Source organism: Geotrypetes seraphini, chromosome 3 (genome assembly GCF_902459505.1).
Source record: "Geotrypetes seraphini chromosome 3, aGeoSer1.1, whole genome shotgun sequence".
NCBI lineage: Eukaryota > Metazoa > Chordata > Amphibia > Gymnophiona > Dermophiidae > Geotrypetes > Geotrypetes seraphini.
The window spans coordinates 10016301-10037531 of NC_047086.1; the positions used below are offsets into that span (position 1 = coordinate 10016301).

Here is a 21231-nt window from a genome sequence, read left to right on the forward strand (position 1 = left end):
AAGGGAAGGGAAGGAGGTTTGGTATTGAAATCCAACAGAATACGGACCTGGGATAACGTATGTTATGGGAGGTCCTATGCACTGAAATCTGTTCATTATATATGATATACCGGTACCTTCCTCCTAGTTTATTGAGGGGTTGTTAATTAATTCAAGTGCTTATTTAATTGATAAAAATGGTATGATGAATCTGTTTATAAAAGGTGAAGTGAATGGTACAAAGTACGTGTGTGTCTACTATAAACATATGAAACAATAACTTAAGAATTTCCTATAACCCTATTTTTTCATAGTTATTTCAAAGTTTGGGTAGGGATTTTTGAAAAAAGATCCGTCTTTTTGTTTTTTACTCTTTGGAAACAGGATACTGGCTTGATGGACCTTCGGTCTGTCCCAGTACGGTAATTCTTATGTTCTTATTGTGTTGGATTATATTTACTCTTTATTTAGTAAGGGTAAAAGTGCTCTGATTCTCCAGTTCGCTTTTTCAAATGCTTTCGACCTGGTGGATCATGAGATTTTGTTGGTGATGTTTCGACCTGGTGGATCATGAGATTTTGTTGGTGATGTTGGATAATTTAGGATTATCTGGAAAAATTCTAGATTGGTTTTGGGAAATTTACTCGATTTTATCAAGTTCTTATGTGTGATCGATTTATCTAAGAAATGGAAAAATTATTGTAGTGTACAGCAGGATTCACCTCTATCTCTGTCTGTATATAATGTGTAACTCTGGTTCCATGCCCTGTCTGCTCATCCACTTGGTGTGAGAGCTCCAGCCAACTTGTCGGGTCAGGGAAGTCGCATGCCCAACACCAGGGCTCATAAAAAAGATGATTTTTAAGCTTCTTTCACAGTCACTGAGATCACACACAAATTCACTCGAGCTGGGGGTAAGCCATGGACGGACAAATCCAATAGGCCACAGAACTGCTGTTCTTGAGCTCCAGACCCTCCCTCCTCCAGACTGCAAGAGAACAGGCAGGAGCCAAGAGGTAACTGGAATGAATTCAACCGTTTATTTAACTTGATTGACATGGTTCACCGCAACTATGTTCAAAAAGACTTAATTTAGTTCAGGACAAAGTGCCGGGTTTTGAAAAGATATTACTCTTATTCCTTTTTCCTCTGCAGCAGGTTCATCAATTTTCTCTAGAGTGGAGGCTCTTATAATACTGATGGAGAACCGGATGTTAAATCATCGATTAAAATTAAACAATGATAAAACTAAATTTTTTCTGGCTTCCCAGGAATTATGGTCCATCAAGTTTTTCATTCTTTTGTTTAAGAATTTTGAGACTATATTTGGATTCAGGCCTATTTTTGCAGTTTCATGTATTTACATAGAAACACGATGGCCCATCTAGTCTGACCATCCGCAGTAACCATTATCTCTTTCTCTCTCCGAGAGATCCTATGTGACTATCCCAGGCCCTCTTGAATTCAGACACGCTGATGGGCTACATATTACTACAGCAGGAAAAAGAAACCTTGCAGAGAAATTTAGACAATATTTTTCTAGGCATTTAAACTAGAAGGTGGGGGTGGTGTTTGTACGAAGGACAATTATAGAGACCACCCCCGGCAAAAGAAAAGATGTGATAGTAGTAAAGGCTGCAACATAAGCAATATCAGTAACTCATTTCTTAGTATTGCAACGGAAAGTGAAACGACACAGAAATCCATACGAAAAAGGAGATTATCGCTGAAAAATTGCTGGAAAGCGATGATCACAAATGCTCGCAGTCTAAGCAACAAAGTTCATGATCTGCAAGCCCTGATATTAGAGGCAGATCTAGATATTGTTGCTATCACAGAGACATGGTTCAGTGAATCACATGGATGGGATGCAAACATACCGGGATATAATCTTTTTAGGAAGGACAGAGATGGTCATAAAGGTGGAGGAGTAGCTCTCTATGTAAAGATCAATATCTAAGCGACCGAAATGCAAGGGACCTGGGGAGAGGAAGAAGCGATATGGATTGCTCTGAAAAGAGAAGATGGAACTTCTATCTACGTGGGTGTAGTCTACAGACCTCCGACTCAATCGCAGCAAATTGATAAGGATCTGATTGTGGATATCCAAAAGTTTGGAAGGAAAGAGGAGGTTCTGCTGTTGGGAGATTTCAACCTGCCGGATGCGGACTGGAATGTTCCGTCTGCGGAATCGGAAAGAAGTAGGGAGATTGTGGATGCCTTTCAAGAGGCTCTGCTCAGACAAATGGTGACGGAACCCACAAGGGAAAAAGCGATATTGGATCTGGTCCTCACAAATGGAGAGAGTATCTCTAATGTTCGAGTGGGTGCTCACCTGGGTAGTAGCGATCATCAAACGGTTTGGTTTGATATAACGGCTAAAGTGGAGAGCGGCCGCACGATACTTAAAGTCCTAGATTTCAAAGGTACGGACTTTAATGCAATGGGAAAGTACCTGAAGAAAGAGCTGTTAGGATGGGAGGACATAAGAGAAGTGGAAAGACAGTGGTCTAAGCTGAAAGGAGCGATAAATATGGCTACGGACCTTTATGTGAAGAAAATCAATAAAAACAAGAGAAAAAGGAAGCCGATATGGTTCTCCAAACTAGTGGCGGAGAAAATAAAGGCGAAAGAGTTGGCGTTCGTGAAATATAAAAAAACCCAAGAAGAGGAGAGCAGAAAGGACTACAGAGTGAAACTGAAAGAAGCCAAGAGAGAGATACGTTTGGCGAAGGCACAGGTGGAAGAACAAATGGCTAAAAATGTAAAAAAGGGAGATAAAAATTTTTTCAGATATATTAGTGAAAGGAGGAAGATAAAAAATGGAATTGCTAGGCTAAAAGATGCTGGGAACAAATATGTGGAGAGTGATGAGGAGAAAGCAAATGTGCTAAACAAATACTTCTGTTCTGTGTTCACAGAAGAAAATCCTGGAGAAGGACCGAGATTGTCTGGCAAAGTTACACGAGAAAATGGAGTAGATTCTGCGCCGTTCACGGAGGAGGGTATTTATGAGCAACTTGAAAAACTGAAGGTGGACAAAGCGATGGGACCAGACGGGATCTATCCCAGGATACTAAGGGAGCTCAGAGAGGTTCTGGCGAGTCCTATTAAAGACTTGTTCAACAAATCTCTGGAGACGGGAGTGATTCCTGGGGATTGGAGGAGAGCGGATGTGGTCCCTATTCATAAAAGTGGTCGCAGGGATGAAGCAGGAAACTACAGGCCGGTGAGCCTCACTTCAGTTGTTGGAAAAATAATGGAAGTGTTGCTAAAAGAAAGGATAGTGTACTTCCTTGAATCTAATGGGTTACAGGATCCGAGGCAACATGGCTTTACAAAAGGTAAATCGTGCCAAACGAACCTGATTGAATTTTTTGATTGGGTGACCAGAGAGCTGGATCGAGGACATATGCTAGATGTAATTTACTTGGATTTCAGCAAAGCCTTTGATACAGTTCCTCATAGGAAGCTGTTGAACAAACTTGAAGGGCTGAAGTTAGGACCCAAAGTGGTGAACTGGGTCAGAAACTGGCTGCCGGACAGACGCCAGAGGGTGGTGGTTAATGGAAGTCGCTCGAAGGAAGGAAAGGTGACTAGTGGAGTCCCTCAGGGTTCGGTGCTGGGGCCAATCCTGTTCAATATGTATGTGAGTGACATTGCTGAAGGGTTAGAAGGAAAAGTGTGCCTTTTTGCAGATGATACCAAAATTTGTAACAGAGTAGACACCGAAGAGGGAGTGGAAAATATGAAAAAGGATCTGCAAAAGTTAGAGGAATGGTCTAATGCCTGGCAACTAAAATTCAATGCAAAGAAATGCAGAGTAATGCATTTGGGGATTAATAATAGGAAGGAACCGTATATGCTGGGAGGAGAGAAGCTGATATGCACGGACGGGGAGAGGGACTTAGGGGTGATAGTGTCCGAAGATCTAAAGGCGAAAAAACAGTGTGACAAGGCAGTGGCTGCTGCCAGAAGGATGCTTTGCTGTATAAAGAGAGGCGTAGTCAGTAGAAGGAAGAAGGTGTTGATGCCCCTGTACAGGTCATTGGTGAGGCCCCACTTGGAGTATTGTGTTCAGTTTTGGAGACCGTATCTGGCGAAAGACGTAAGAAGACTTGAGGCGGTCCAGAGGAGGGCGACGAAAATGATAGGAGGCTTGCGCCAGAAGACGTATGAGGAGAGACTGGAAGCCCTGAATATGTATACCCTAGAGGAAAGGAGATATGATTCAGACGTTCAAATACTTGAAGGGTATTAACGTAGAACAAAATCTTTTCCAGAGAAAGGAAAATGGTAAAACCAGAGGACATAATTTGAGGTTGAGGGGTGGTAGATTCAGGGGCAATGTTAGGAAATTCTACTTTACGGAGAGGGTAGTGGATGCCTGGAATGTGCTCCCGAGAGAGGTGGTGGAGAGTAAAACTGTGACTGAGTTCAAAGAAGCGTGGGATGAACACAGAAGATTTAAAATCAGAAAATAATATTAAATATTGAACTAGGCCAGTTACTGGGCAGACTTGCACGGTCTGTGTCTGTATATGGCCGTTTGGTGGAGGATGGGCAGGGGAGGGCTTCAATGGCTGGGAGGGTGTAGATGGGCTGGAGTAAGTCTTAAGAGAGATTTTGGCAGTTGGAACCCAAGCACAGTACCGGGTAAAGCTTTGGATTCTTGCCCAGAAATAGCTAAGAAGAAAAAATTAAAATTAAAAAAAAAATAAAAAAAATTTAAATTGAATCAGGTAGGGCAGACTGGATGCACCATTCGGGTTTTTATCTGCCGTCATCTACTATGTTACTATGTATATGTTACGTCTCCACCACCTTTTCCGGGAGACTGTTCCACACATCTACCACCCTTTCTATAAAAGAGTATTTCCTCAGATTACTCCGGAGCCTATCATCTCTTAACTTCATCCTACAGTTCTGAGCTTTGGGGAGGACGGGCTAGAAAACGAAATAAAGAAATACATAAAATTTTAACAATACGTGCAATTCACAGGTCTTTTTTGGAGTTACATTTCCATTGATTGTTCAAGCATTGGTGCTTAGCACCCTTGATTATTGTAATCTTATTTATCTGGGTGGTTCTCACTATCTACTTAAACAATTGCAAACAGCACAGAACCCAGCTGTTCAGTTGATTTTTTCATTAAAGAAATATGGCCATGTAATTGGATATTATTTGCAACTACTTTGGCTACCTGTTCAAGCCAGAATCAAGTAACTGTTAGGGGTTATAGCTGAACTGCTTCAACTAATAGCCAATCTGTCAATCAAATCAAGGAAGATTCGGGAAGACAGGAAAGTGGCGAATGTTACGCCGATCTTCAAGAAAGGTTCGAGGGGAGATCCGGGAAACTACAGACCAGCGACTCTGACTTCGGTACTGGGAAAGATGGTAGAGGTGCTGATAAAGGACCGCATCATCGATCACCTTGACGGACACAAACTGATGAGGACCAGCCACTACGGCTTCAGCAAAAGAAGATCTTGCTTGACAAACTTACTGCACTTCTTCAAAGGTGTAAATGGGCAGATAGACAAAGGTGACCCGGTCAACATCGTATATCTAGATTTTCAAGTTTCAAGTTCAAGTTTATTAAAATTTGATTGATCGCTTATTACAAGCTAAGCGATTAACAATTTATATAAAATAAGTAGGATTTTAAAAAGTAAAACAATAAATGAGGTTCAGAAGGCGTTCGATAAGGTTCCGCATGAACAGCTACTTTGGAAAATTGAGAGCCATGGAATCGAGGGTGATATACTCATGTGGATTAAGAATTGATTGGCGGATAGGAAGTAGAGAGTGGGAGTGAATGGACAATACTCAGGCTGGAAAAGCGTCACGAGTGGAGGGCCTGTGCTCTTCAACATATTAATAAACGACCCAGAACTTGGCACAACGAGTGAGGTGATTAAATTTGCGGATGAGGCGGTTTGTCTCACAGCACAGGACCCGATTCCACTTAAATTTCACCATAAGTTCTTGCAGGAGCTATAGGGCGACCTGGACTATGCGGACCTGGCCCGGAAATGGACTGCAGATTTGAATATCATCATATCTATGGATATGATCAAGAAAGGGGTTAGCTTGGGCAACAAATATATTTTGTCAGCCGTTGAGAAGGAAAGGAATTATAAATTTCTCCTGAGAGCCTTTTACGCACCTAATAGAGCCTACAAAATGAACATCAGTGCGGACCATTATTGTGCCAAATGTACCCATCCGCAGGCTAACCTTGGCCATATGTTTCGGACTTGTCCACTTATATCTAGTTTCTGGACTCAGCTTATGGCCCTCATAGAGCATCTTTGGGGCTGCTCCTGGCGACTTCATCCCAGTTTTCTCTTCACTTTACAAGTTTCCATCCTATTTGACTGGCAACTTTTTTTTTTTTTTCTTCTTAGCTATTTCTGGGAGAGAATCCAAAGCTTTACCCGGTACTGTGCTTGGGTTCCAACTGCCGAAATCTCTGTTAAGACTTACTCCAGCCCATCTACACCCTCCCAGCCATTGAAGCCCTCCCCAGCCCATCCTCCACCAAACGGCCATATACAGACACAGACCGTGCAAGTCTGCCCAGTACTGGCCTTAGTTCAATATTTAATCTTATTTTCTGATTCTAGATCCTTTGTGTTCATCCCACGCTTCTTTGAACTCAGTCACAGTTTTACTCTCCACCACCTCTCTCGGGAGCGCATTCCAGGCATCCACCACCCTCTCTGTAAAGTAGAATTTCCTAACATTGCCTTTGAATCTACCACCCCTCAACCTCAAATTATGTCCTCTGGTTTTACCATTTTCCTTTCTCTGAAAAATATTTTGTTCTATGTTAATACCCTTCAAGTATTTGAACGTCTGAATCATATCTCCCCTGTCTCTCCTTTCCTCTAGGGTATACATATTCAGGGCTTCCAGTCTCTCCTCATACGTTTTCTGGTGCAAGCCTCCTATCATTTTCGTCGCCCTCCTCTGGACCGCCTCAAGTCTTCTTACGTCTTTCGCCAGATACGGTCTCCAAAAATGAACACAATACTCCAAGTGGGGCCTCACCAATGACCTGTACAGGGGCATCAACACCTTCTTCCTTCTACTGACTACGCCTCTCTTTATACAGCCCAGCATCCTTCTGGCAGCAGCCACTGCCTTGTCACACTGTTTTTTCGCCTTTAGATCTTCGGACACTATAACCCAAGGTCCCTCTCCCCGTCCGTGCATATCAGCTTCTCTCCTCCCAGCATATACGGTTCCTTCCTATTATTAATCCCCAAATGCATTACTCTGCATTTCTTTTCATTGAATTTTAGTTGCCAGGCATTAGACCATTCCTCTAACTTTTGCAGATCCTTTTTCATATTTTCCACTCCCTCTTCGGTGTCTACTCTGTTACAAATCTTGGTATCATCTGCAAAAAGGCACACTTTTCCTTCTAACCCTTCAGCAATGTCACTCACAAACATATTGAACAGGATTGGCCCCAGCACCGAACCCTGAGGGACTCCACTAGTCGCCTTTCCTTCCTTCGAGCGACTTCCATTAACCACCACCCTCTGGCGTCTGTCCGACAGCCAGTTTCTGACCCTGTTCACCACTTTGGGTCCTAACTTCAGCCCTTCAAGTTTGTTCAACAGCCTCCTATGAGGAACTGTATCAAAGGCTTTGCTGAAATCCAAGGAAATTACATCTAGCATATGTCCTCGATCCAGCTCTCTGGTCACCCAATCAAAAAATTCAATCAGGTTCGTTTGGCACGATTTACCTTTTGTAAAGCCATGTTGCCTCGGATCCTGTAACCCATTAGATTCAAGGAAGTACACTATCCTTTCTTTCAGCAACACTTCCATTATTTTTCCAACAACTGAAGTGAGGCTCACCGGCCTGTAGTTTCCTGCTTCATCCCTGCGACCACTTTTATGAATAGGGATCACATCCGCTCTCCTCCAATCCCCAGGAATCACTCCCGTCTCCAGAGATTTGTTGAACAAGTCTTTAATAGGACTCGCCAGAACCTCTCTGAGCTCCCTTAGTATCCTGGGATGGATCCCGTCTGGTCCCATCGCTTTGTCCACCTTCAGTTTGGTGAGAGGTGGGAGGTGGTAAGAAGAATTTCCAAAAACTTAAAAAACAAACAAGGAGGCATCTGGGAGACCAAGGCAGTCACCCTATTGCAGGTTACATTTTTGAAGTGATTCATGAGGCCTTGTCTGTGAGAACATCTTACCTCATCTTTCCTCCTCAATGTGGCTTTTCTGCTTTCAAGAAGGGAGAGAAAAAAAAAATTATTATTCATTTAGCTGTTACCAAAAACATTATAGGTTTTCTCCTTTTCTTTTAATCAGTTTATATATTAGTTGGGCAACACATGTACAAATTGCAACATCAATAAACCCCTGAATCTGGGCGAGAGAGAGAGAAACTTTCTCTTTCACATGAGCGAGCGTGCAGAATTACAGTTCATGAACTATTCAGCAAAGTGACCGGCCTGAACCTTCCCCCTTCAAGGGCCTAATCTGCAGGGCGGGCCTATGTGTTTTGTGGCTTGTCAGAAACAATCCCTTCTCGGCCCATTACATTTACTGCACGTCGGGCCTTTAATTGGTGTAACACACTGGGAGCTGAAAGGAGGCAAGACCCACAAAGGAGACCCAGTGAATGAATCCTGACTTGAAGACAAAAAAATTACTCTTCAAAACTCCAGCACTGGACATTTACAAGCAGACAGGGAGTTAGGCTCAAGAACAGAAATGCGTCATCTTGACTATCGCTCCAATACTGCCTGTTTTTTCAAATCTATGATAACATGGACAAGCAATAAAACAACAAAAATGTATTTTCTCACACATGGAAATTTAAAAAAAATATATAAGATAATCATGTGGATTCTTACAAGCAGACCTCTACTCTCACCTTGTTTCTCTCACTTGACTCTAAGAATCCATTTTTTAAGTATTTAAAGAGGCTATAAACACACTGAGGCCACAATGTTCTAAAGTCAGCATTAAAATCCTGTGAGTCATTGTAGTGGTGGTAAGTTTTCTGATTTCTAAATGATGAGCGATGCTCCAAAACTTTGCATGCAATTGAGGCCTGCAGAAATGAGTCGTTGGGGTAAATCATTGGAGAAAGAATAGTTCTTGGTAAGAGACATAAATGTGTGTAAGTGCCAGGAAAAGCTAAATCATAGGCACGCAACTCATAAGCGCACGTCATAAACATCATTGGGGGTATGGGGGGGAGGTATTGGAGAACTTAATCAGCAAACCATGCAAATGTTGGTTGGTTTGTTTTTTATTTTACCAGCATAAGAACATAAGAATTGCCACTGCTGGGTCAGACCAGTGGTCCATCATGCCCAGCAATCCACTCACGCGGCGGCCCTCTGGTATAAGACCAACACCCTAACTGAGACTAGCCCTACCAGCGCATGTTCTTGTTCAGCAGAAACTTGTCTAACTTTGTCTTGAATCCCTGGAGGGTGTTTTCCCCTAGAACAGCCTCTGGAAGGGCGTTCCAGCTGGTATACGGTTTTAACATGTGTGCCTTTAACGCACACACACTTTTAACACACATGGTCCAACGCTACCAGCACCTCCAGATCTGCCAGAAATTTTGGAGCATGGTCAGTGCTTCATTTTGTGCACCACCGGCAATGTCCAAACATCTCCCAGAGTGCTCATTTTAATATTAATGAGCTCGTTGTACTTCATTTCTGTACTATTCTTGGAGTCTGCTAGACTCCGTGGAAAAGACCACGCAGAGCCATTTGTGTATCAGAAGCTAAAATGCTTGTATGCTAAACTGGTTAGAATGGGTTTAGCGACAAACATAAAAGGCATGTTAAGTTTAAAGCATGGGGCCTGAATCAATAAAATAAGTCACTTGGAAACAAAACCAAAAAAAGCCTTCAAAAACAAGCATAAACGGTCTATGGTCTATCTCAGTCAAACTCCCCTTCTCCTGCATCTCAAGCTTCACCCCAACCCATTTTTTAAAATTTTCCTTTCCAAGATGTTTTCCAGGTTCCTTAATGACTTGACTAATTAAGGAAATTGATTTTTAAACATCCAAGGACACACTTTACCTTGAAGGCAGTATGGTGCAGTGGTTAAAGCTACAGCCTCAGCACACTGAGGTCATGGGTTCAACCCCACGCTGCTCCTTGTGACCCTGGGCAAGTCACTTAATCCCCCCATTACCCCAGGTGCATTAGATAGATTGTGAGCCCATCAGGACAGATAGGAAAAATACTTGAAGTACCTGAATAAATTCATGTAAACTGTTCTGAGCTCCTCTGGGAGAACGGTATAGAAAAATTGAAGAAATAAACGGTGTGAAAAGTTTCAGCCCCTGATAAGCAGAGCTGGTATTGTGACATCATAATGCCTCATTCCACCAATAAGAGCCAACCTCATCAGTGATGTCACAATGGCTTCATTGTCCTATACTTGGCTCACTTTTAGCACATTTTGATTTATAGAGTGATGCAGTGGTTAAAGCTACAGCCTCCGCACCCTGAGGTCATGGGTTCAACCCCACGCTGCTCCTTGTGACCCTGGGCAAGTCACTTAATCCCCTCCATTGCCCCAAGTACATTAGACAGATTGTGAGCCCACCAGGACAGACAGGGAAAAATGCTTGAGGACCTGAATAAATGAATGTAAACCGGGCTGGGGAGGGTTTTGATGGCTGGGATGGTTAAGATGGGCTGGAGTGAACTTTGACGGAGAATCCAGTAGATAGAACCTAAGCACACTAACAGGCAGAGCTCTGGGTTTCTGGCCCAGAAATATCTAAGTAAAGGGACAATTTAAATTAAATCATGAATTTATAGAGAATGTATGGTTGGGCAGACTAGATGGACTATTTGGGTCTTTATCTGTCATCATTTACTATGTTACTATGTTCTGAGCTCCCCTAGAAGAATGGTATAGAAATTGAAATTAAATAAATAAATATTTTGTTTTTGTTTCCTGTTAAAGCCATGACAAATCATGTGGCAACATGGCAGCATTAACTGTTAAAAAGTGCCCAGAAGCACCTGTAAAAACAGATGCCATAATCGCGTCTACAGAGACACCTAATACAGTAACTCTCTCCCTTCTTGCTTGCCCCCAATGATTACTTGGTCTCCTGCTCCTGTATCGGCACCCAGTTCTTCTCCAAGTCCAAAACTGGCTGTGGTGTCAGTGTCAGCATGTGTGTTCTGCCGCTAGCTCTGATTGACACAGAAACAGGAAGTTACTCTCAATACAATCCCGGAATATGACCAACTCTCAACCATGAAAAGCATTACAATAAGAGTCCAAGGGAGTCCATATTTTCAAGAATAATGTGATATTATTTCTTTTTACAGGTGCAACATCTGCATTTCCTCATGAAATGGGGATGAGCCCACCAAACATACATAGATATAAACACCATACGTATCTAAGCTATTTGATGTTCAAATGCACTGTTCTTCAACCGCCAGTCCATGGACCGCTGCCAGTCCACAGAAAATTTCTGCCGGTCCGCGCAGGGCCGGCGAGATTGATTAAGTTCAATTTCCTGCCAGTCCACACAGGGCCGGCAAGATTGACAAGTTATTTTCAGCTGGGCCGGAGAGATAATGGGGCGCCTCCGACACTGACTTTCTCCCCTCTCTGCAGCCCCCCTTCTTACCAGCGCAGCGATTCACGAAGACAGCCTTGGGGCTTTTGCTGAGTCACGGTGTGACCCATCAAAGGACCCGAGGCTGCCTTAGTGAATCGCTGCGCTGGCAAGTAAGGAGAGCTGCTGGGAGGGGAGAAAGCCACTGTTGGAGGCTGGGAAGCTGCTGGGCAAGGGGAAAAAAGGGACAGCTGCTATTAGACCTGGAGGGAAGGATAAGGAGAGATGCTGCTGGGAGGGGAGGAGGGAAAGGAGTCTGGGAACCTTTTGAACAAAGGAAAAAAAAGGGACAACTGCTACTGGACCTGGAGGGAAGGAGAAGAAGAGATGCTGCTCGGAGGGGAGGAAGGGAAGAGAGTTACTGCTGGACAGGAGGAGGAGGGAAGGGAGAAGGAAAAAAGGAAGGAAAACAGTTGGCAGGGAGATTAGAGGAGGGGAAGGGGAGAGACAGGCATGAGAAAGTAGAAAAATTGATGATGGGAAGGGGTCAGCAGAGAAATAAGCAGAGAAGGACAATGATGCTAGATCTGGTGTAGGAGAGATAAAAATAAAGAGAGCAGTGAAGCTGGAATGAATCATGTAAAAAGGAGAGAGGTGGCACAGGCTGGATGGAAAGGGGAGAGGGGCATAAAAAGAAGACAGATACTATATGGAAGGGGGAGAGGGCAGACAGTGGATGGAAGGGGCAGATGCTGGATTGAAGAGACAGAGAGGGCAGACGCTGGAGGGAAGAGTGAAAAGAAAATGAAAGCAGAAACCAGAGATGACAAAAGGTAGAAAAAAAAAATTATTTCTATTTTGTGATTAGAATATATCAGATTTGAAATATATATCCTATTGGTGTTAGACATAACTGGGGACTGCAAAGCCCAGGCAGTGCTTCTTTAGCTTCCAGCTGGCTTAGGGTGCTCTCTGACCAGGGGGCAGTTGCCCTAGTTGCATTCCCCTAAAACTATTCCTGTCATGTGTGACTGCAGTATTCTGTTGGCATGATATTTCTGTGTAGCATTCTGTAATAATTTGGCTTGTTCAGTTTTCTTGATAGTAGAGGGGATATATGTGAAGGGGAGAGGAGACAGGGGTTTTGTTGATCCTTGCTCTGTATTATTTGCATTTATAAAATGACAATTGTACAAAATATTGTTTCTTTTTATACTTTAATAAAATACATTCAATATAAAATCATAACTGAGGCTTGTGCGGATGGGATCAGATGATTTGCGGGGACCAAGCTCGCGGAGATGGGGTGGAAACGGGACTTTTAAATTTCAGTCCTAGTAGTTTGCCGGTCCACAAAATAATTATTTTATTTCTGCCAGTCCACGGGTGTAAAAAGGTTGGAAGACATTGTTCTAATGTGTGTTTATTAGGTATAACATAAGAACATAAGCAGTGCCTCTGCTGGGTCAGACTAGAGGTCCATCATGTCCAGCAGTCCGCTCACGCAGCAGCCCATCAGGTGCAGGACCTGTATAGTATTCCTGTATAATATTCCTTCTATCCCCTTTTCCTTCAGGAAATCATCTAATCCCTTCTTGAACCCCAATACTGTACTCTGTCCTATCACACCCTCTGGAAGTGCATTCCAGGTATCCACCACCCTTTGGGTGAAGAACTTCCTAGCATTGGTTCTGAATCTGTCCCCTCTTAATTTTTCCGAATGCCCTCTCGTTCTTGTAGTTTTCAAAAGTTTGAAGAATCTGTCCTTCTCCACTTTCTCCATGCCCTTCATGATCTTATAGGTCTCTATCATGTCCCCTCTAAGTCTCCGCTTTTCCAGGGAGAAGAGCCCCAGTTTCTCTAATCTTTCAGCATATGAAAGGTTTTCCATACCTTTTATCAGTAGTGTGCTGACATTGTATTATAATATCTCTCATTTGAATTTCAGTGCTGTTTATTAAGTTTTATTTTACTGATTTTGAGTTTACTTCATTCGTTATATTTGGTCTTTTTACTACTGGTTATACAGTACTATTACTATTTATTATTTCCTTACTGCTGAAAGGAGTACGCAGCGCTGTACATTTTAACATTCCATAGACAGCCCCTGCTCAGAAGAGCTTACAATCTAACTTAGACAGGATATTTAGGGTTGGTGAGATTATGGTAGAAGAAATGATACAGTGGGTTTAGGTATTTGACTAGTGGATCTAGGTAAATAGAACGAGTAACTACAAGTACCTTATTCATTATATTCACTTCAAATTTTACTGCCTACTATTTAAAGCAATAAACGGAGACAGCCCAGCCTATTGGAACAACCGGCTAGTTCAATCCACCTCAACCAGACATAGGAGAACCCACGCACCATTCACACACCCTCCAACCAAAAACATCAAAAGAAAAAAACTGTACGACAATCTCCTAGCCACTCGAGCTGCAACACTTGACCCACAACTCTACAACCTATTGACCACAACCACAGACTACAAAACCTTCAAAAAATAAATAAAACTAAACTAAACTAAGCCTTAAGTTTATATACCGCATCATCTCCATGGAAGTGGAGCTCCACACGGTTTTCAAAGTTTAAAAATATAGGAAAGGAGAGGAGAAAGCTTTACAAGAGCATATGAATAGAGGAGGATTTGGACAGGGGAGGAGATGTTAGATGTTAGAGAAAAGCCAGGTTTTCAGTTGTTTTCGGAATAGTTGGAGGGAGCCTAGGTTCCGCAGCGGGATAGTGAGATCGTTCCAAAGGCCCGTGATTTTGGAGAGAAGGGATCTTCCCAGTTTGCCAGCGAAACCCTTCTATTCATAAAACACATAAAACCGAACTAACACAATTAGAAATGTCCCAAGCATCACCTGCAACTACTACTTATGTACCTCCAATATCATGACAACTCAGATGTAATCCTTAGCAACTCAAAGAAATGTACAAACTACTCCCTAAATACTTCTAACCTCCGGATTTGGAATCCGCCTTGAACCGCAAGGTAATGGCAGAATAGAAATCCCTAATGTAATGTAATATTTGATATTTTTACTACTGGTTATATAGAATGAGTTTACATCGTTCATTATATTTGGTCTTTTTACTACTCGTTATATAGAGCGAGGGTACTACAAGTTTAGAACAAGATTACTACGAGTGCACCTCGTTCATTATATTTGGTTATATTTGGTCTTTTTACTACTGTTTGTGTTGAATTATACCTGCTGTACACTGCCTTGGGTGAATCTCTTCATAAAGGTGGCTAATAAATCCCAATAAATAAATAAAAAGAAAGCTCCATATTGTTTTCTCAGTCTACAAGTTCCTATACTTAATCCAGAATCCAATACCTCTCTCCTATTCTAAACTGGTGCAAAACTAGTGAGCCTGTTGTGGGAACATCTGGCTGCCTACATTCCGTGACCCAGCGTCCATCAACCTACCAGCATCAACTCAGTTGGTATCTGGGAAGGGGAAGACCGTTGCTGCAACAGCCCATCATGCATTCTCTTTTTGGACAACACCCAGCCATCAACAACTTGCCAACATTGACCTAATGGTTTCTGGGGATTTTTAGCCTCTGGTATCAAACTGTTGAGCAGGGACTCTCTCTTGAATGTTTACTGTATTTCTACATATGTAGGCCGCGGCCTATACATGGGTTTTAAAAACTCGTGTATGGGGTGTGGCCTAGTTACATGGGGCGGCCTATGCAGCAATTTTAAATCATCACCCCACCCTGGTACCTTTTTAATCAACCCCCCCTCCCCCCGTACCTTTTTCAGAGCCCCCTCGCTGGATGGCGGATGGCGCACGGCTCAAATCTCCAGTGGTGCTGGGCAGGCAGTTGCGATCTCTTTGGCATCCGGCCTGCTGCGATCTTTTTGGCATCCGGCCTACACCCGTGCTTGCTGAGTGGCTGACGTCAGTTCTCACAAGTCCCATGAGTCTCACGAGAGCTGATGTCGGCCATTCAGCAAGCGGTGCGGGGGCAGGCCGGATGCCGAAGTGATCACGGCTGCCTGCCCTACACCACTGGAGACTCGAGCCACGTTCCATCCAGCAAGGGGGCTCCGACAAAGGGGGGGGGATGATTGAAAAAGGCAGGGGGAGGTACCGGAAGATAAGCTGCGGCTAATACCATGAGGCGGCTTATCTTCTGGTTTTTAAACATAGGCCGCCCTTTTCTGCGGCCTATATGCATGGAAATGTAATGCATAGCAGTGCATACGTAAATGACAAGTAGTAGCAATAAACTAATTACTCTGTGACCTGGTATAGAAATAGATTATAAATCTTGAATTTAAGGTTGCTAAGTTCAACTGTGTGGGTTTAAGTCTAAGTTCTATGAAAATTACTGTAAATAACTCTGAGAAAGCATCCATTTTCGAAATCACTAGACGTCCACATTTTTATTTTTTTTTTAATTGACCTATTTGGATGTCTCAGCCTCTAAGGACATCTAACTTTTTGGGGGCCATTTTCGAATACAAAAACATCCATGTTCCAAGACGTCCAGATCAAGCTCATTTGGACATGGGAGGGACCAGCATCTTAATGGACTTGCTACGCATACATCCCAACAGAGCAGTGAGGCACCTTAGAGGATACATATTTCACCAAAATCCCTTTTAGTTTATGGTCAGCCAAAACTCCCCCACCTGCTACCACCCCAGTAGCCCTTATAGCTGCAGGTGGCACCTATATGGCAGTATAGTAGGATTTTCTACCATAAATGTAGTGATTACTTGGGATATGGGCCTGTGTCCCTCTCTCTATGGTTCACTACCCATCAGGTTACTCCAGACACCTGCTTGATGCTCTACTAGGCTTTCCCATACCAGGTGCTGCTGTTTCATTTACTTCTTTGGGGGTTGGGAGGGGGTCAATTTCCACTGGGGGAGTGTGAAGAGGGGCTAATAGTCATCTGGTCAGTTTGGGTACCTTTCTGGCCCTTATTTGCTTTTAAAAGCAGAAAATTTCCAGGCCAAGCAAAAACATCCTTCCCCATATATAGGATGAATCTAAAGACCTTTCTATTTAAGGATACCTTTGCTCCCTAAGAATTCTCCTTCCTTAGGTAGTGCAGTACTTCAGCCTTACCCTCTCCCAATGTGTAAGGCCTTCATATTCTTTTTTGAATATTGTATTTTTCCCCTCCCACCCTTTTGTTTCTCTAGTCAATATGCTCTTATGCTTATATGTCCTAGTCTTTTGTTTTATTTTTAATCCCTCTATTTTTAACTCTGTTACAACCTATTGTAAACAGCCTAGACGTAATGATAGGTGGGATATCAAATACAGATATTGTTCCAGCATCATGCACAAATCATGGTTTTTTTCTGCTTCAGAAATGAGGTTCTGTTCACAAGAATTATGTAACAATAGTTCCAAAAATGTAAAACTAAACTAGCATTCCACATCAATGAAGGAAAAACCATGAAGCCGGTACAAATGTTATGAATAATGTCAGCATTTAGGAAGGGAGTTGTTACCCTTGAAAAGGCAACTGAGGAGATCCTTCAGAGTAAAAATGGACCTCAAAGCCTTCCAGCACCCTGAGGTTGTGGGTTCAAACCCTGTCTGCTCCTTGTGGCCCTGGGTAAGTTACTTAATCCCCCCATTGCCCCAGGTACATTAGATAGATTGTAAGCCCACTAGGACAGACAGGGAAAATGTTTGAGTACCTAATTGTAAACCGCTTAGATAACCTTGATAAGCAATATTTAAAATCCTTAAATCTGTATATATAAAATCAGATGTATATGTGTATGTATGTAAGTTCCAGCATAACTCTGAAATGCATGGACAGATCTCAACCAAACTTGGTATACATATCACTTACTATCTGTGGAAAATACTGTGGGGGTGGGAAGGGGGAGACATGTGTGATGTGTTTTATACAGATGGAGCTGCTTTGACCAATATGTGAAGCATGGGGAATGATGCCACAAGGAGCTGGACTGTCATTGCTGTAACAATGCCTCCAAGCAAACATAAAACAATTGGCCAAGTGCAATCAAAGGCTAAAAAATGAAACCTTAGAGAAAAATCCCAAGGAGAGGACTACAAGACTTGCAACACTACGCAACAGAGCTGCTACATCTAGAGCTTCAGAAACAGTCCAGCAGCATGAGGCCCGACTATAGGATATGAAAGAGAGAACTGCTACATCTAGAGCTTCAGAGACAGTACAGCAGCATGAGGCCAATTTTATTCCTTTTCCTGTCTAATAGAAGATTAGAATAAATACCCAGGCAATGCCGGGAATCAGCTAGTAAAATAAATAAAAAATATAAGGACAGTAGAGGTCGCAGTACTCTGTCACCCATCTCCCTCCCCCTTTTCTACCCTCATGCCCTTATCATCTTTCTGCTGCTCACTCCCATTACCTGCCTCTTCTTCCCTCCCGTGTGTCTATGCAAACATCATATTCCACTGTGAAGGCCGCCCACTGGCAGGCAGTATCAGAAGAGCACTAACAAGTAGGATGGCATCACAGCTTTGAACATTATCCGCACGATATTCAGCGCTATTTAGGTGGCTGTGAATGGCTCCTGGACTGCTAAAAAGCACATTGTGAGCTCTCTGTTGACATTTAGCCCAGTGACTGGCTATATTGCGTGACATAACCTGGTGACCACCAATATTCAGTGGCTCACCAGCGAGCTTCAATGGCCAGATAGACCTGCTTTTTAGGTAGGTCTGTCTTTTGGCTGCTAGGAAACAACTTCCCAGTGGAAGTAGTGGAGACAAAAACTATCTGAATTACAAAAGGTTGGGACAAGTACGTAGGATCTCTAAGGGAATGAAAGGGATGGGCAAACTAGATAGGCCATATGGTCTTTATTTGCCTTCATTTTTTGGTGTTACTATGCTGGAGCGACTTCTTGTGGAAGCCAAATACTATTTCCAGGGATACTGATGACACTCCTATAACATCAAGGACAGGCCACCTACTCAGTGGCATAGTGAGAGTGAGAGGCGCCCGGGGCGGTGGTGCCCCTCCCCTGCCCTCGTCTCTGCTCCCTTCTCCTTCCCCAATCACTCCTGCTTCATGCGTGCCCCCCTTCCCTCATACCTTTAGTTGCTCACTGCCACAAACAACAAGAACTTCAATGTGTTCCTCACAACCCCTTCGTCTCTCCCACTGACATCACTTCCTATACACAGCACCTGGAAGTGATGTCAGCGGGAGCAACGATGTGGTCACGAGGAGCAAGTTAAAGTTGTTGCTCGCAATCCAAGATGGCTGCATCTGCCTGAAGTCCGGAAGGTCTCCTCTCGACTCGCAGTCAGAAAAATTTCCTTCATGCTGAAATGGAGGGGAAGAAGTGCTGCAGAAGCCTCACAGCGTCGGGAGTCCCCTGCCGTGGGTCCCTTGGATAACTTTTTGAGGAGACCCGGAATGGAGCTCGTGTCTGTCGGCAGCTTGCTGGAGACACCAACTGAGAGTGGATGTTTGATGGCTCTCCCTGAGCTCGATACGACTCTGAGCCCAGACACAAGAGCCCCTCCCCCACCACCTCAAAGTAGCAGCTCTCCATTGCAGGGCTTGTCAGCGCTGCAGAAGAGGAACGCAGTTGGACCCGAGGCTCTGGATCAACTGATGGAGGAATTGGGATCCCCTTGTTTGGAGGAAATAGGCCCTTTACCAACTTCAGAACCTTCTACGTTAACAGTAAAGGAGAGGGAAAGCACTTTGAGAAATGCTGTTGAAGAGATGTTGCCGTCGGAGTAAGCTTCAGCTCAATCTTTGCCTCATTTTTTCCTGACTAAACCGTCTGAGGTAACTTTAGAGGCCTTAGGGTGTTTAATAGCTGATTTGGGAAAATTGTTTTATCCTCAAATTAAAAAATTGGAAGAGAAGGTTAAAAAAATGAAGATTTTAAATTAGTGAAAGTAGAGGCTCAAACGTTAAATGCTTCACTACTTAATTATGACAAGGTTTCAACTGAAATCCAGAATATGCAAGAATTAGTGATTAAAGATATTTCTAATCTAAGGAGAAAAGTTGACTCTGGAAAATGTTTCCTGCTTTTTGAATATTCCACAGGTGTTTTCTGTAACACCTAGAGACATGTTAAAAAGATATTTTACAGAAATTGTATTAGTTCCTGAAGATACATTACCTCCTTTTCTACAAGTGTATTATTTACCTTTAAAAACATCGTAATACCAGCTAGCAGTAATCCCTGGAAATCTCCAGGATATTTCTAATGTCTTGGAGTCGTCTGAAAGTGACATAGCGAAACCTTCAACATTATTAGCCTCTGTGGCTCTTATGCCAGATAAGCTATAGATTCTGAAGATATTCTTCAGTAAATAAACAAACAGTTTTGGGGATTTAAAATTCAAGTGTTCTCGGACGTCACAAGGGATACACAAAAGAGAAGGCGACAATTTCTTCTTTTGAAACCTGGTGTAATACAGATTGGTGGAACCTTTTTCCTGCAGTATCTTTGTAAATGTATTGCGAAATATCAATCATTGAAATATGATTTTTTTTTTGAGCTGTCCCATCTACAGCATTTCTAGCTATGAAGCATATTGAAGGAATTTAAGATGCTTCCCTTAACTCTTTGAAATGAAGCGATCTCCATCCTTTTGGACTTTAGAAAGACACAAATTTCCTTATTACATTTTTCTTTTTCTTAATTTAAATCCAGTTTTTTGAAATCTTGGATCCAAATTTATTTATTTATTTATTTAGCCCGTCCTCCCAAAGGAGGCCAGAATGGATTACAAGAGTACATTCATAGTATGGTTAGGACATACTTTGGTGAGAAATACAGACTTTACAGCATTTACAGTATAGACATAACATGCAGACTTAAAATACAGAATTAGGGCTCCTTTTACTAAGGTGTGCTAGGGCTTTAACTCGCGGAATAGCGTGCGCTACATTGCCGCGTGCGTTAGACCTTAACGCCAGCATTGAGCTGGCATTAGTTCTAGAAGCGTAGCGCGCGATAATTTCCTGCATGCGCTAAAAACGCTAGCGCACCTTAGTAAAAGGAAGCCTTAGTGGACATTGGGTGGATTTCATAGCAGCACATTCAGTGTAGATATCACATGGAGGTAAACTAGCTTTCTTAGTAAGTGGGTGCATGTTTGTTGTCAGAGAATGTAGTAGTAATTCAGATTATATTTGCGTTGGCATGCGCGTTTTAGTGAGATTCTGTTTGGAATTTTAGGTCATGTCTTTGAGATCCATCCGCCAGGGGTGTAGACGTGGGTCTTCAAAGAGCTGGGTTTGTAAAGCGAAAGGTTTTCATGGCTTTTCTGAAGTTCCAAAGACTGTCTAGTGATCTAATAGATGGGGGGGGGGGGGGGGGGGGGGGTTGACGTGCCACTTTCTGGGTATGTAGTGAGAATATAAGCATCTTCGGGATGTCTCAGACGTGAGTGAGCGGCCAGGTGGCAAGACCAACAGTTTTTCTGTTTGGGATCTCAGTGATCGGTTGGGGACATAAATTTGTAGTTTTGATGCTATGTAGTTTGGTGTCATTTTGTGGAAAGTCTTGAAGGCTAACACCAAGGCTTTAAAGGCGCATTGTTTTTGGATAGGAAGCCAGTGCATGGATGTTAGTGCAGGGGTGACATGGTTGCGGAAGCCCAAGTTTTTAGGAGTTGGATAGTGGCATTTTGTACACCT

The 21231-nt window shown here is 42.9% G+C and overlaps 1 protein-coding gene across 2 annotated transcripts in view; it reads right to left on the reverse strand.

Annotated features, from left to right (window-relative positions):
- Positions 1-21231, reverse strand: part of NR2E1 (nuclear receptor subfamily 2 group E member 1) — a 232023-nt gene that overhangs the window by 183179 nt on the left and 27613 nt on the right. Inside the window, exon 3 of one of the 2 annotated variants that reach the window (XM_033937017.1) lies at positions 8208-8235. The exons of the other annotated variant lie outside the window; for it this stretch is intronic. Within the exon in view, the coding sequence (XP_033792908.1) occupies positions 8208-8235 (28 nt within the window). The remainder of the gene's footprint in view (positions 1-8207; positions 8236-21231) is intronic. 2 annotated transcript variants of the gene reach the window in all.